This window comes from Salvelinus sp. IW2-2015, linkage group LG2 (genome assembly GCF_002910315.2).
Source record: "Salvelinus sp. IW2-2015 linkage group LG2, ASM291031v2, whole genome shotgun sequence".
Lineage (NCBI taxonomy): Eukaryota > Metazoa > Chordata > Actinopteri > Salmoniformes > Salmonidae > Salvelinus > Salvelinus sp. IW2-2015.
This window is the reverse complement of record NC_036839.1, coordinates 26,795,990-26,813,501: the sequence shown is the minus strand read 5'-3', so window position 1 is coordinate 26,813,501 and position 17,512 is coordinate 26,795,990. Positions and strand designations below refer to the sequence as shown.

Sequence of the window (17,512 nt, the reverse complement as noted above, 5' to 3'; positions counted from 1 at the left end):
GGAAGTTAAAGCTTGGTTGCAAATGGGTCTTCCAAATGGATAATGACCCCAAGCATACTTCCAAAGTTGTGGCAAAATGGCTTAAGGACAACAAAGTCAAGGTACTGGAGTAGCTATCACAAAGCCCTGACCTCAATCCTATAGAAAACATGTGGGCAGAACTGAAAAAGCATTTGCGAGCAAGGAGGCCTACAAACCTGACTCAGTTACACCAGCTCTGTCAGGAGGAATGGGCCAAATTTCAACCAACTTATTGTGGGAAGCTTGTGGAAGGCTACCCGAAACGTTTGACCCAAGATAAACAATTTAAAGGCAATGCTACCATATACTAATTGAGTGTATATTAACGTCTGACCCACTGGGAATGTGATGAAAGAAATAAAAGCTGACATAAATCATTCTCTCTACTATTATTCTGACATTTCACATTCTTAAAATAAAGTGGTGATCCTAACTGACGTAAGACAGGGAATTGTTACTTGGATTAAATGTCAGGAACTGTGAAAAACTGAGTTTAAATGTATTTGGCTAAGGTGTATGTAAACTTTCAACTTCAACTGTAAATTGCAAAATAGTTGGGACAAGAGATTTGACATAACGATTCCATGGCACATGGTTTATGAATTGATACGCAAAACGACACCGGATTTTTCAATTTAAATGATTATACTAAATTCTTGCAACCAGTAGACTGTTATTTATATGGGGGATACAACCTTCCCAGCTCTGCAGATTTTGCTGCGAAGAGACAGAATCATTAGATCATTTGTTTTGGTACTGTCCATATGTAGCTTGTTTTTGGTCACAGGTCCAGGAATGGCTGAAGAATTGCAATATTTACCTGGAGCTAACCCTGCAGATCGCACTACTGGGTGATCTGAAAAGTCATAGTCAATCAATCAATAATATAATGATACTTTTAGCAAAAAAAATTATTTTCAATTTACAATCTGTAGAAACAATGAGAATAGAAAGGTTCAGATCTTTTGTGAAACATCACATTACAGTTGAATAATATATGTCGAATATAAATCCAACATGGATGGTGTTAAGAGATAGATGGGAGGAGTTGAATGGAGATGAAGGTTGGGACTAATAACAACAAATAATGGCAAGATAACTAAAGTAAAACATACTGTGTCCGTAAACCGTATATGGGTTAAGAACTTTTGTGAAGAGCACAGTTTGAAAGATATGACAAATAGAAATCAAACCAGATGGGCTTCAGAAATTGATGGGAGACTCATATAACATTTGAGAGTGGACTTGTATTATCCCCAGCACAAGGTGCACCTGTGTAATGAGAAAGCTGTTTAATCAGCTTCTTGATATGCCACACCTGTCAGGTGGGTGGATTATCTTGACAAAGGAGAAATGTTCACTAACAGTCATTTGTGCATATCTTTTTGGGCTGAGAAAATACGTTTTTTTGTGCGTATGGAACATTACTGTGATATTTTATTTCAGCTCATGAAACATGGGACCAATACTTTACATGTTGCATTTATATTTTGTTCAGTGTAGCTAAGTTTGTCACTGGTATGCGCTTGGGAGGAGAGAATTCACTTTCTGTTTCATCTGCTGCTGGCTTGCTAATCAAATACGTATTTCCACTTGTAATTTTTATTCTATAAAGGATGTAATTGTGTTAATATGTCGTGAATATTGGAGAAAAATCCTCACAGCCGAATTCCATACTAAAAAGTGAAGTACCACTTACATAGAAATTACCATCTTAGGTTTGGGGCTTTCCGCCAGTCTTCATGGTTTTTACATGCAGGGAGTATAAATTGTATACTTTTTCTTGTTAGAACCCATGTATATGACACATTATAAACTGGGTAGTTCGAGCCCTGAATGCTGATTGGCTGACAGCCATGGTAAAGCAGACCATATACCACGGTATGAGAAAACATGTCTTTTTTGCTGATCTAATTACATTGGTAACCAGTTTATAATAACAATAAGGCACCTCGGGGGTTTGTGGTAGATGGCAAATATACCACAGCTAAGGGCTGTATCCAGGCCCTCCGCGTTGGTCATATATCACACTCACTGGGCCTTATTGCTTAAATTACAACACCAACACATAAATATACTACATGACCAAAAGTGGGTGGATACCTGCTCGTCGAAGAGCTCATTCCAAAATCATGGGCATTATATGGAGTTGGTCCTCTCTTTGGTGCTATAACAGCCTCCACTCTTCTGGGAAGGATTTCCACTAGATGTTGGTACATTGCTGTGGGGACTTGCTTCTATTCAGCCACAAGAGTATTAGTGAGGTCGGGCACTGATGTTGGGAAATTAGGCATGGCTCGCAGTCCGCATTCCAATTCATCCCAAAAGGTGTTCGATTTGGTAGAGGTCAGGGTTCCGTGCAGGCCAGTCAAGTTCTTCCACACAAATCTCTTCCCCAAACTTTTGCAACGAAGTTGGAAGCACAGAATGGTCTAGAAAGAATATAATTTTATGCTGTAGCGTTACAATTTCCTTTCACTGGAACTAAGGGGCCTAAACCAAACCATGAAAAACAGCCCCAGACCATTATTCCTCCTCCACCAAACTTTACAGTTTGCATTATGCATTCAGGCAGGTAATGTTCTCTTAGCTTCTGCCAAACCCAGATTTGTCAGTCGGACTGTCAGATGGTGAGGTTTGATTCATCACTCCAGAGAACGTTTTTCCACTGAGTGCAATGGCGTCAAGCATTAACACCACTCCAGCCAACGTTTGGCATTGCACATGGTGATCTTAGGCTTGTGTGCGGCTGCTCGGCCATGGAAACCCATTTAATGAAGCTCCCAACGAACAGTTCTTGTGGTGATGTTGCTTCCAGAGGCAGTTTGGATCTCGGTAGTGAGCATTGCAACCAAGGACAGGAGATTTTTATGCGCTGCGCGCTTCAGCACTCGGCAGTCCTGTTCTGTGAGCTTTTGTGGCCTACCACTTTGTGGCTGAGCCGCTTTTGCTCATAGATATTTGCACTTTACAATAACAGTGCTTACAGTTGAGCGTGGCACTTCTAGCAGTGCAGAACATTTACGAACTGACTTGTTGGAAAGGTGGCATCCTATGATGGTGCCACGTAGAAAGTTACTGAGGTCTTCAGTAAGGCCAATCAACTGCCAATATGTGTCTATGGAGATTGCATGTCTGTCTGCTCGATTCTATACACCTGTCAACAACGGGTGTGGCTGAAATAGCCGAATCCACAAATTTGAAGGGGTGTCCACATACTTTTGTATATACAGTATAGTGTTATGTGATGGGGTCCATTATCTGCTACCTGGACTTTAAAGACAATTACCTCAGAATCATCTTTTTGCATATAGAACCTTATAGCCCAAAGCTCTCGATATGTCAGGGGGTAAAGGAACTCTTATGACTGAAATGCATTTTGAGCTCATTCAAATCATGCATTATTCCATTTGGTTAACTGATGAGCAGCACAAGTAAGATCAAGAAAAATATTAAAATGTAATCACTCAATTCTCAAGATACATACAGTACATACTAGCACTCACAAATGTGCACACAGCCACCAGCCTATTAGTGTTAGCATTGATGAATGTGAGTGTGAATGTGAGTGTCAGTGTGTCTGTGTGTACGTTCAATTGCCCGTTTCTATGTGTTTATACAGATCCAGATACAATGGGATCACAACAATTTAACAAAACAAAACCTAGATACACCATATCCATAAACAATGGAGGTTTAGACCACTAGCTTTTATATTGCAGTAATAAAGAAGGGCCCAGAGCTGTGGTTAGGTCTTCAAAAGGAATAACTCCATGCCGCAGCACACACAGGCATTCACACGCACGCACGCACGCACGCACGCACGCACGCACGCACGCACGCACGCACGCACGCCACACACACACCACACACACCACACACACACACACACACACACACACAACACACACACACACACACACACACACACACACACACACACACACACACACACACACACACCACACACACACAGTGACTCCAGAATACCGTGGAGTTGACAGTTAACTTAATGAGTATTCATCCTCCTGCTACGCTGCTAGCTGCAGGAGGAACAAGGCTGCTGCTCATTGGCCGAACATCGCCAGGGGCCATCTCCACGTCTGTGTGTGTGTCTCTGTGTGTGTCCTTGTGTGTTTGCGGTGTCTCTCCTCGTCCAAGACATGTGCCACTGCGTTTTGATTGCTGTTTAAATGAAGAAGCTGTGTTCAGACTCTCCCATATCCTCCATGTCAGGCGGAGGAGAAAAGAGGAGGGGTACGGAGGGAGGAAGATGGAGGTAGGAGAGCGGCGGAAGGAGAACTCAGGGGAGAAGAACTAAGGAGGAGAGTAAAGGAGGGGGAAGAACGGACAGCGAGGGAGGAGCAGAGGGAGAGAGCGGAGTGAGGAGAGCAGGTGGAGGAGATATAAAGGGAGGAGAGCGAGGGAGGAGGTGAACAGAGGAGGAGAGCGAGGGAGGAGAGCGTAGTGGAGCGAGAGCAGGGGAGGAGTGTAAAGGGAGGAGTGCGGAGGAGGGACGGGTAACAACAGAGGAGGAGAGCAGGAGGGAGGAGAGCGTATGATGAGGAGCAGGTGGGAGGAGTGTTAAAGGGAGGGAGAGCGAGTGAGGGAGGTGAACAGAGGGAGAGAGCAGAGGGAGCGGAGAGCGGAGTGAGGAGAGCAGGTGGGAGGAGTGATAAAGGAGGAGGTGGGAGGGAGGGAGGTGTGAACAGAGGGAGGAGAGCAGAGGAGGAGAGCGTAGTGAAGCGGAGAGAAGGGGGAGGAAGGTGTAAAGGAGGGAAGGAGCGAGCGGGAGAACCTGACGAGGGAGGAGAGAGCGAGGGAGGAGCAAGAAGGTGAAGTGAGAGAGCTAGGGGGAGGAGTGTAAAGGAGAGGAGAGACCGGGAAGGGAGTGAACAGAGGGAGGAGGAGCAGAGGGAGGAGAGGTAGTGAGGAGAGCAGGGGGAGGAGTGTAAAGGGAGGAGAGCGGAGGGAGGCGAATGAACAGAGGGAGCGGAGAGCAGAGGAGGAGAGCCGTAATGAGATGAGAGCAGGGGAGGGAGGTGTAAAGGGAAGGACGAGGAGAGGGAGGTGAAACAGAGGGAGGAGAGCAGGGGAGGAGTTGTAAAGGAGGCAGAGCGAGGGAGGAGAGGTGAACAGAGGGAAGGGAGCAGGGGGAGAGAGTGGTGGAGCGAGACGCGGAGGGAGAGAGTGAACAGAGGGAGGAAGCAGGGGAGTGTAAGAGAGGAGAGCGAGTGAGGGAGGCGACGGCAGTGGGAGGAGAGCAGGGGGAGGAGTGTAAAGGGAGGAGAGCGAGGGAGGGAGGAGAGTGGTGGGAGGAGAGCGGAGGGAGGAGAGCGGAGGGAGGAGAGCGGAGGGAGGCAGCTCCTACAAAAGCTTCCTCGGTCTGAAGCTTGCCGCTGAAGTCTGTCTCTCCAGCCGTTTAAGATTGCTTCCCAAATGGCACTCTATTACCTTAATAGTGCACTACCTTTGACCAGAGCCTGTAGGGTAAAGTAGTGAACTACTGTATATAGGAAATAGGTTGCTATTTGGAATGTTGACTCCCCTCCCCTACCTCTCCACGTTGATCCCTCCTGCTTAGTCAATTAAATCTGAAGGTCTTCCTCCCCCCTCCTTACACCCTCCTCCCCTACGCTGTCCTCCAGCTGAGAGGTGGCTTTCCCACCAGCAGAGAGACTCAGGGCAAGACCTGGTTTCATCTACTATTTAAAATAATTTCAAATACTGTGCCTAATTGCGCTGGCCTGTTGCAATTTAACCAATAGAATAGTACACTCCAGGCAGGGTAAAGCAAGTAAAAGATTGAAAGATTTCAAATAGTATTTGAAACCAGGTCTGCTGAGCACCATTGGCTCCTCAGGGGAAGAATGGAAGAGAGGAGAAGAGAGTAGATGAGAGGAGTAGAGAAGAGGAGAGTACAGAGGGAGGAGAGGAGAGAAACAGACAAGGGAGGAAGCGAGGGGAGAAGAGTTCATTAGCGTGGTGCTCAGCTGCTGAAACACTGTGGGGAATGCCCAGCCTGCCTCCTCCTAGGGCCGTCACTTACGACCGCCCGCAGAGACACGCGCTGCGTACTGCACACATAAACACACACACACACACTCACCACATGACGTACATTCAAGCACATGTGTACACACACATCAAAGCAAGATGATAAAAATGTAAATACAAACATGCTGTAATACGAACACAGTGTCAGACCGACAGACAGATAAAAAACACCAGTGTAAATGGGGGGGGGGGGGATTTCACCAACTTTGCATTACCAACCTAGTAGATAACATCATCTTACTTTTAACATTTTTCCTTTTGAAATAAATGAGTGATGAATGTTTTATGAATAGATGGGGAATCGTATTTGTCAGCCATAGTCCTATGTGTACGGTATTTAGTATTTATCAGGATCCTCATTAGTTCCTGCCAAAGCAGCAACTACTCTTCCTGGGGTCCAAACACATTAAGGCACATCATACCATTTTTTCCCCAAAAAAATAAAACAGTACATTATATAACATTATTACACCACTATATACAGTGCATTGCAATCGATAAGTATTCAGACCGATTGACTTTTTCCATATTTTGTTACTACACAGACTTATTCAAAAATGGATTAAACACAAAGAATGTCCACATCAATCTACACACAATACCCCATAATGACAAAGCAAAAACAGGCTTGTGCAAATGTATTTTAAATAAAAACAGAAATACTTTATTTACATAACTATTCAGACCCTTTGATATGAGCCTCGAAATTGAGCTCATGTACATTCTTTCCATTGATCACTTTCTTTAATTTTGTCATTTTTTATTTAACCTTTATTTAACTAGGCAAGTCAGTTAAGAACCAATTCTTATTTACAATGACGGCCTACCACCATCCATCTACAACTTGATTGGAGTCCACCTATGGTAACTTCAATTGACTGGACATATAAAGGTCCCACAGTTGACAGTGCATGTCACAGCAAAAACAAAAACAGCAAAGTACAGAGGGATCCTTGATGAAAACCTGCACCAGAGCGCTCAGGACCTCAGACTGGGCCGAAGGTTCACCTTCCAACAGGACAAAGACCCTAAGCACACAGCCAAGACAACGCAGGAGTGGCTTCGGGACAAGTCTCTCAATGTCCTTGAGTGGCCCAACCAGAGCCTGGACTTGAACCCGATTGAACATCTCTGGAGAGACCTGAAAATAGCTGTGCAGCAACGCTCCCCATTCTACCTGACAGAGCTTGAGAGGATCTGCAGAGAAGAATGGGAGAAATTCCCCAAATACAAGTATGCCAAGCTTGTAGCGTCATAGCCAAGAAGACGAGGCTGTAATCGTTGCCAAAGGTGCTTCAATAAAGTACTGAGTAAAGGCTCTGAATACTTATGGAAATGTCATATTTCAGCTTATTTTATTTTATACATTTGCNCAAAAGCCTCCTCAGTCTGAAGCCTGTCTCTCCAGCCGTGTGAGAGTGCGTCCCAAATGGCACCCTATTCCCTTTATAGTGCACTACCTTTTACCAGGACCCATAGGGCAGGGAACTATATAGGGAACACAAGAGGCTGGTGGCACCTTAATTGAGGAGGATGGGCTCGTGGTATCGGCTTGAGCGGAATGAGTGGAATGGTTTCAAATACATCAAACACAGATTCCATATGGTTGATGCCATTCCATTCGCTCCATTCCAGCCAKYWTGATGAGCCATCCTGTCCTCAGCAGCCTCCTGTGATAGTGAATAAGATGCCATTTGGAACGCAGACTGAGTCTCCCCTCCCCTACCTCTCCACATTGACCCCTCCTGTTTAGTCAAAGACATCTGAAGGTCCTCCTCCCCCTTCGTCCCCCCTCCTCCCTCATGCTGTCCTCCAGTTGACAGGCAGCTATCCCACCAGCCACAGCAGCAGAGAGCGCTGGACCTGGGTTYAACTACCTATTTAAAATAATTTAAAATGCTGTGCTTAATTTAGCCTGTCTGATGCCATTGAACCAATATAATACTCCACTCCAGGCAGGGTGAAGTAATTCATTTTTTATTTCAAATAGTATTTGAAACCAGGTCTGCTGAGCTCCATTGATTCCTCTCTTGGAGAGGGGAAGAGAGGAAAGGAGAAAAGAGGATAATGAGAGGAGGAGAGAGATAGGAGGGAGGAAGCGAGGGAAGGGAAAGCTCATTAGCATGGCACTCAGCTGATGATGCACTGCGGGAAATACCCAGCCTGCCTCTGGGTCCTCCTGGGGGCCATCACTAAGATCGCCTTCTAAGACACGTGCTACGTGTCACACCCACCCACACACATCCACCCACACACACACCCACCCACCCACACCCACACAGACACACAACGTACATGCACGCACGTGTCTACACACATCAAAGCAAGATTGATAAAAGTAGAAATATAAACACGTCGTAATAGACAGAGATTAAAACACAGTGGAAATGGGTCGCTAGGAGGGATTTCACTGAGGTTGCATCACAGACGTAGTAAATAACATCATTAGATTCTTAACATCCATTTTTCCTTTTGAAATAAAAGAGTGCTGAATGTTTTATGAATGACTGGGGAATCGTACCGTCGTCAGCCATAGGTGCTGTGAGCATGTGGTGTGTGGCGGTGGTGGTGTATTGTATGGGGTCTCTACGGAGACAGTAAAACACTCACATCCATGAACTCCACGTTAGCCTTGGGTCCCGTTGCCTCGTTCAGGATCTTGATGGCTACCGGGATCTTCACTGTCTCACCCTCTGGCACCCAGATACCCTGAGGGGGGAGAGGAGGAGAGAGGGGGAGAGGAGATGAGAGGTAAATTAGAGGGGGAGAGGAGGGTGGAGAGATGGGGAGTAAGTTAGATGGGATGATAGGAGAGGAGAGAAGGAGAGGGAGAGGAGAGGTGGAGGGCAGGAGAGGTGAGTTACATGAAGGGAACAAGAAACATTTGTAAAAAAGGGGAGAGGAGAAGTGGGAACAGGGTAGGTAAGACTACACAGCCGCTGAGTCACAAAGTCAGACACTGGTTTATAGACATACACTAGTTCAGACCTCTTACACTGTGAGACATACACTAGTTCAGACCTCTTACACAGTGAGACATACACTAGTTCAGACCTCTTACACTGTGAGATATACACTCTGTCTCTTATACACATCTAGATGTGTATAAGAGACAGGAGCTTGAGAGGATCTGCAGAGAAGAATGGGAGAAATTCCCCAAATACAAGTATGCCAAGCTTGTAGCGTCATAGCCAAGAAGACGAGGCTGTAATCGTTGCCAAAGGTGCTTCAATAAAGTACTGAGTAAAGGCTCTGAATACTTATGGAAATGTCATATTTCAGCTTATTTTWTTTTATACATTTGCCCCCCCCCCCCCCCCCCAAAAAAACTGTTTTTGCTTTGTCATTATGGGGTATTGTGTGTAGATTGATGAGGGAAAAAAACTATTTAATATATTTTAGAATAAGGCTGTAACATAACAAAATGTGGAAAAAGTCAAGGGGTCTGAATACTTTCCGAATGCACTGTATATACAACACGAAATGTATAATACCACCATGATACAATATTACAATGTACGTGTGTGTGTAGAGTGCGTGTGCCAGCATCTGTGTGCGTATGCGTGTTTGCCTGTATGTCTTTGTTTGTGTGTCTTCACAGTCCGCGGTGTTCCATAAGGTGTACTTTTATCTGTTTTTTAAATCTGATTTTACTGCTTGCATGAATAACTTGATATGGAATAGAGTTCCATGTAGTCATGTAGTCTCTGTGTAGTACTGTGTGTTTCCCATAGTCTGTTCTGGACCAGGTGTCATGTCTTGTGGGCTATGCATTGGTGTCTGAGGTGTTGTTTGAATAGACAGCTCGGTGCTTTCAACATGTCCATAACTCTCACAAAGACAAGTAGTGATGCAGTCAATCTCTCCTCTACTTTGAGCAGAGCAGCACATTATTACGGTCAGACATGTGTTACTATTTTTTAACTCTGCATCATTGGGAAGGGCTCGCCAGTATTTCATGGTAAAGTCTACACCGGCTGTAACTGGTGCATGTGTCAAATAACATTTGATTTGAGACCTCTCCCAATCAATATGTTTTGACCAGTTTACAATCCAGGGTTACACCAAGCAGATTAGTTTCCTCAAATTTCTCAATTCCCACATTATTCATTACAAAATGAGGTTCAGGGTTTAGGGTTTAGTGAATGGTTTGTCCCAAATACAATGCTTTAAGTTTTTTAAATATTTAGTACTAGCTTATTACTTGCCTTATTACTTCTAAATCTGACTCCAGCTCTTTGTTAAGTGTTGCAGTGGTTTCATTTGCTGTGGTAGCTGACGTATATAATGTTGAGTCATCAGCATGCATAGACACACAGGCTTTACTCAGAGCCAATGGCAGGTCATTAGTAAAGATTGAAAAAAAGTAAGGGGCCTAGTGAACTGCCTTGGGGAATGCCAGACTCTACCTGGATTATGTTGGAGAGCTTCCATTAAAGAACACCCTCTGTGTTCTGTTAGACAGGTAACTCTCGATCCACGATATAGCAGGGGATGTAACGCCATAAAAAATAAGCAGCAGATTATGATCGATAACGTAAAAAGCTGCACTGAAGTGTAACAAAACAGCTCCCACAAGCCTATTATACATTTCTTTCAGCCAATTATCAGTCATTTGTGTAAGTGCCATACATGTTGAGTGCCCTTCCCATTAAGCATGCTGAAATGTAGTTCTTAATTTGTTTACTGTGAAACAGTAAGATGGCGCCAACAGAAATGGCAGCTCTGCTTCTAGCTCCTTAGCAACTTTGCAGTATTTTTTTGTTTCAGCAGGAAGTGTATAGGGGATGTTGTTCCCACTGTGACTATTAAAACCTACCCAAACCAAAAACTGTCAAAAGATGGCAGCATTCACGCAAAAATGATAGTGTGAACCACCGCATTTAACCACGGCAAGGTGACAGGGAATATGACCGAATGCAAACAGTGCAGTTATGCCCATCATAAGTCAATCAATCAAGCAAAACTTCATTACAGAGACAAAGTGGAGTCACAATTCAATGGCTCAGACATGAGACATATGTGGTACTCCAGACAATCACGGAATACACAGGGAAAACCAGCCACATCTTTCTCACGGACAAGCTAAACACTTTCTTTGCCCGCTTTGAGGATAACACAGTGCCACCAACGCGGCCCGCTCCCGAAGACTGTGGGCTCTCGTTCTCCATGGCTGACGTGAGTAAGACGTTTAAGTGTGTTAATCCTAGCAAGTCTGCCGACCCAGACGGCATCCCTAGCAATGTCCTCAGAGCACGTGCAGTCCAGCTGGCTGGTGTGTTTATGGACATATTCAATCTCTCCCTGTCCCAGTCTGCTGCCCCCACATGCTTCAAGATGTCCACCATTGTTCCTGTACCCAAGAAAGCTAAGGTCACTGAAATAAATGACTATCGCCCCGTAGCACTCACATCTGTCATCATGAAGTGCTTTGAGAGGCTAGTTAAGGATCATGTCCCATACACTTACCTGACACCCTAGACCCTCTTCAATTTGCTTACCGCCCGAATAGATCCACAGATGATGCAATCACCATCACACTGCACACTGCCCTATCCCATTTGGACAAGAGGATTACCTATATAAGAATGTTGATAATTGACTATAGCTCAGCATTCAACACCATAGTATCCTCCAAGATCATCATTAAGCTTGGGGCCCTGGGTCTGAACCCAACCCTGTGAACCCCACCCTGGGTCTGAACCCCATAACTGAGTCCTGGAGTTCCTGATGCGCCATCACCAGGTGGTGAAGGTGGGAAACAACACCTCCACTACGTTGATCCTGAACACAGGGGCCCCACAAGGGTGCGTGCTCAGCCCCCTCCAGTACTCCCGGTTCACCCATGACTGTGTGGCCATGCACACTTCCAACTCAATCATCAAGTTTGCAGATGACACAACAGTAGTAGTCTACAGGGAGGAGCTGAGGGCCCTGGTGGAGTGTCGCAAGGAAAATTATTCGCAAAAGGAAGCGAAGCAGAGGACGAAGAGCCGGATGTCTCATTGGGACCTGCAGAAGGTAACTAGGAAAGCTGCTTTTACCTTTAATATTACTCGCCAACGTGCAATCATTGGACAATAAACTAGACGAGGTACGATCACGAATATCCTACTAACAGGACATCAAAAACTGTAATATCCTATGCTTCACGGAATCGTGGCTGAATGATAACATGGATATTCAGCTAGCGGGATATAAGCTGCACCGGCAGGATAGAACAGCACACTCCAGTAAGACGAGGAGGGGCGGTCTGTGCTTATTTGTAAACAACAGCTGGTGCACGAAATCTATGGAAGTCTCTAGATTTTGCTCGCGTGAAGTAGAGTATATTGTGATAAATTGCAGGCCACACTACTTGCCTAGAGAGTTTTCAGGTATACTTTTCGTGGCTGTATATTTACCACCACAGACAGATGCTGACACTAAGACCACACTCAGTCAGCTGTATAAGGAAATAAGCAAACAGGAAACCACTCACCCAGAGGCAGCGCTCCTAGTGGCCGGAGACAGGGAAACTTAAATCAGTTCTACCAAATCTCTATCAACATGTTAAATGTGCCACCAGAGGGAGAAAAAAATTCTAGATCACCTGTACTCCACACACAGAGACGCGTACAAAGCTCTCCCTCGCCCTCCATTTGGTAAATCCGACCACAACTCTATCCTCCTGATTCCTGCTTACAAGCAAAAATTAAAGCAGGAAGCACCAGTGACTCGGTCTATAAAAAAATGGTCAGATGAAGCAGATGCTAAACTACAGGACTGCTTTGCTATCACAGACTGGAACATGTTCCAGGATTCTTCCGATGACATTGAGGAATACACCACATCAGTCACTGGCTTTATCAATAAGTGCATTGAGGATGTCGTCCCCACAGTGACTGTAGGTACATACCCCAACCAGAAGCCATGGATTACAGGCAACATTCGCACTGAGCTAAAGGGTAGAGCTGCCGCTTTCAAGGTGCGGGACTCTAACCCGGAAGCTTACAAGAAATCCCGCTAAAACCTGCGACGAACCATCAAACAGGCAAAGCGTCAATACAGGGCTAAGATTGAATCATACTACATCGGCTCCAACGCTCGTCGGATGTGGCAGGGCTTGCAAACTATTACAGACTACAAAGGGAAGCACAGCCACGAGCTGCCCAGTGACACGAGCCTACCAGATGAGCTAAATCACTTCTATGCTCGCTTCGAGGCAAGCAACAATGAGGCATGCATGAGAGCATCAGCTGTTCCGGATGACTGTGTGATCACGCTCTCCGTAGCCGACGTGAGTAAGACCTTTAAACAGGTCAACATACACAAGGCTACGGATTACCAGGACGTGTGCTCCGGGCATGTGCTGACCAACTGGCAGGTGTCTTCACTGACATGTTCAACATGTCCCTGATTGAGTCTGTAATACCAACATGCTTCAAGCAGACCACCATAGTCCCTGTGCCCAAGAACACAAAGGCAACCTGTCTAAATGACTACAGACCCGTAGCACTCACGTCCGTAGCCATGAAGTGCTTTGAAAGGCTGGTAATGGCTCACATNATCTGTCATTATCTCTTTCCTCCCCCTCTTCTTCCTCTTCCCCCTCTCCTTTCCTCTTTCTTCCCCCTCTCCCTCTCCTTCACCTTCTCTCTTCTCTGTGCTCTCCTACAAGGCTGATTCAAAATACCATTTAAATAAAGAACAGCTATTGTTTTTTAATCAGCCTATTGTGATGAGCCAGAGGGCCACACACAGCCAGCAACCTCACCTTCGCTACAGACTGTAGGGAGCTGTCTGTTTGGGTATTTTCACACTTGGTCGATTTCAGCCAATTGTTTTGAATGTTTTTGTGCAGTGTGAACACTCCAAAGGAATTCAGAACCCTCAAAAGAGCCCCTGAAGCAAACCGAACTGAGACCACCTCTAGAGGTGTTCGGAGTTCGGTTCGCTTGAATTCCACAGCCTGGTTCCCTTTTTTTAGGGCAATGTGAACACCAAGCTCCCCAGGCTCGCTTGTCATTATTCCTGCACCACACGCTAGACTACTGCAACACTGTTTCCCCTGCCACAACCCCCCACATTGGTTCCACAAAAGAGAGAAGATGGTGATGTGCAGGTTCTCAGAAATAAAAGTGTGCTGTTTTTGCATATTGATTAGCAATTGTCAAGGATGCACAGAAATTCCAAAATATGTATGGAGTTCTTAGTTCAAGATTATTTGTTTGCAATATGTGATCTATAGGCTAAGAGAGTTTCATAAAGTGTTTACTCGATAGTGGGGTTTGAATAGCGTGAGAAGACAACATATTTGGTGAGAATCACAACATAGGGTACCAAATCAATTTGAGCTCTTAAAGGGGCAGTAGCCTACATTTTCAATTACATCATTATTCAATCTGCTGTTATTCTTCTGCTATTWATTCTGTTACTAATAATATTTACATGTTCATATTATCTTCTGATTACAATTATTTAAATGCAATCTATTAGCTTCCAAATGTAAGTATGTACAATATCTAGCTGTCCGATAGCACCTTGTGATGGAATGGCTTGTCCTGCACTTTGTAAAAACTCAGAGTGCACTGAGTGAATGTTGGAAAAAGATCTTGGTTCAATCTAAACATGTCGATGTGAATGCAAAGCTCAGACCACAACATAGGTGAAGTGAGATGTCATAAGTTCAGAGATGGATTTCAGTCCTCATTCAAAGGCAAGGGCAGTGTGAATAAAAAGAGAACTGAGCTATGTAGCTTTCTTTACCCCAGAGTTCACTTTAAAGATGACTGAGATTGGTTCTTTTAAATAGGACTTCATGTGAAAACACCCTTAGATGAGGTGCTGAACATGTAGTTCCAAGGGGTGGGAGGGAGCTGTCCACCAACCCACTCTAATCTGTGGTGCTGAGGAAGACTACTAGGATGTCCATTTATTTAGTCTCTTCAAGCAGTCATTTCTTGTTTGTTATTACTTGTTATTATTTAAAGCTAAAATCCTTAGTTGCTCCATTTCTTGACTTATAGATTAATTATATACACACAATGATTATTGAATAATATAATTTAGAATTGCCTCATGAGCTTAGATCAACTGTCGTATCCCATCATAATCCAAAATATAAGCTTGTTTTACTCCAATGTTTGTAAACAATGTAAATGTAAAATATATCTAAAACTRTCATTTTGATGTCATGGATGGTCAGCCCTTGCATCCATACCTCTGTTTATGAATTTGAGCGTGGTTACATTTCTCCAGGGCCATCCCTCAGCTTTTTAACTAAACATAGGCTGGGTTTTCACTTTGTTATTGTTTCAATTAACTGACTTGCCACTGAGTTTTGCATTGAGCCTATTTGTATTGAATACAAATGGTGAGTTCAATAATAATAAAGCAGTGAACAGTACTGTATGTGTGTGCAGCTAATCAAGACAGCACAGAGGAGCGGAATGGATGGAGAGAGTGCGAGAGAGCAGTGATGTAAGGTATAACGGAAAAAGGCACAATCTTGTCATTACTGAAATAACTAGTAAAAAGCCCAGTGCACCATCACTTCATGGCACTGTAAGTGTAGGTAGAAGGGCATGGCAGGAGACTAGCACATTCAGGCTTTTACACCGCCCTAAGTGATACTGAGAGCTTTAATGGAACCTGTCCCTGATGTCTGTCAACACAGATCACCCTCTCCTCTCCTACATGGGAGACTGAACACATGTCTGTCTGTCTGTTAACATAGATCACCCTCTCCTCTCCTACATGGGAGACTGAACACATGTCTGTCTGTCTGTCTGTCTGTCTGTCTGTCTGTCTGTCTGTCTGTCTGTCTGTCTGTCTGTCTGTCTGTCTGTCTGTCTGTCTGTCTGTCTGTTACATGCCTTCTTTGTAATCAATCAAATGACGCTTGCCTGCACCTTTCTACTGCAATTGGCCACTGGTTAGCAGCAAACAGCGCTCTGTTCTTCAACTTTAGCAGGCTGAAGAAATTCGTCTTGGCCCTAGACCCTCACAAACTTACAATGCACCATTGAGAGATCCTGTGGGGCTGTATCACCGCCTGGACGGCAACCCACCGCCGCACACAGGCTCTCCATAGGGTGGTGCGGTCTCCCGTCATCACCGGGGGCACACTGTCTGCCCTCCAGAACAATACAGCACCGGTGTCAAGCCCAAGGGATAATCAAGACAGCCACCGAGCAATTCCTGTTTTCACTCCCACCTCTAGAATGTACATAGTCATTAAACACTGGTCACTTTGAAAATGTTTATACACTCTTTACCCACTTCATATGTACTTTTAACTGATCTAAGTCAAGGATGGGATCCTATATACACTACGTGCTGTACAACCCTTTCTACTTCATATACTGTCCAACTGTCCATATTCACACCATTATTTCAGATATATTTATATTCTGGATTTCTGATGGTGCTCATTCTGATATTTTCTTCATTTCTTTATTTAATTAATTTAATTGTGGATATTGTTTTTTATTGTAGGTATTTACATGCGACGTTGGAGCTACAAACATAAGCATTTGGTACACCTGTGATAAGATCTTGCAAAAATATTGTTGACACTTATTACAAATTAGATTTGATTTGATTCGACAAACACAGCACACTCCTCCATTCCATACACAATCTCCTCCCTCCACAGAGTGGGGAGCAGATTGGAACCTCATTTTCATCCTCCTAAGACATCCATTCTCAATAATTACCCAGTCTGCATGCTTGAAGCTCAACTCCGACCAAACCAGGAAGGCATGTTTTGTCTGAATTGGGACTCTCTACCTCCTCGAGCTGATCACAATGAATGGTAGGTTAGGTAAAGAATGGCTTGGTCCCAAATGGCACCCTAATCCTATGTAGCTCGGTACTTTTGACCAGTACCATATCTGGTTGTAAATGGCTAGGATATGATCCACTGCCAAGGAAACAAAGAGTTGGAGTCAATTCCATGGTATTAGACATTTCAATTCAATTCTTGAATTGGATCATTTATGGTTGAATTCAATTCAAATTTCAACAATCTTCAAGTTATTATATTGAATTGGCAATTGAATTCTTGGAATTTTACCTACCATTGGAATTGAATTAATTGAATTATCTTTGAATTCAAAGATTGACCTGAATTTGAATTGAATTAATGAACATTTACAGGGAGAGAAAAATGTAATTAGAGTTAATTTGTGGAATGAATCCCAACCGCTGCTGCTAAGTCTGCATAGCTGCATTACAAGTATTCATTACACTGCGTGTGAAATAGATTAGTTATTAAGTTTGCTGTGAAATAACATTGAATAGAAACCTGCTATTAAGTTTCAGTATACTGATAGCCATGACTTGTGTTCATATTTGAGTCACGAACAGCAATGTGGCTAATACCTACTGTGAGAGGGAGGCCTGAAAACTGTCCTGGGCTAGCGCTAGCTCACACTGTAAACTCTGCCTG

General features: G+C 44.2%; 1 protein-coding gene across 1 annotated transcript in view; it reads right to left on the bottom strand.

Annotated features, from left to right (window-relative positions):
- Positions 1-17,512, bottom strand: part of erbb4b (erb-b2 receptor tyrosine kinase 4b) — a 627,991-nt gene that overhangs the window by 62,061 nt on the left and 548,418 nt on the right. The window contains 1 exon segment of the mRNA XM_070446280.1: positions 8,689-8,787. Within this exon segment, the coding sequence (XP_070302381.1) occupies positions 8,689-8,787 (99 nt within the window).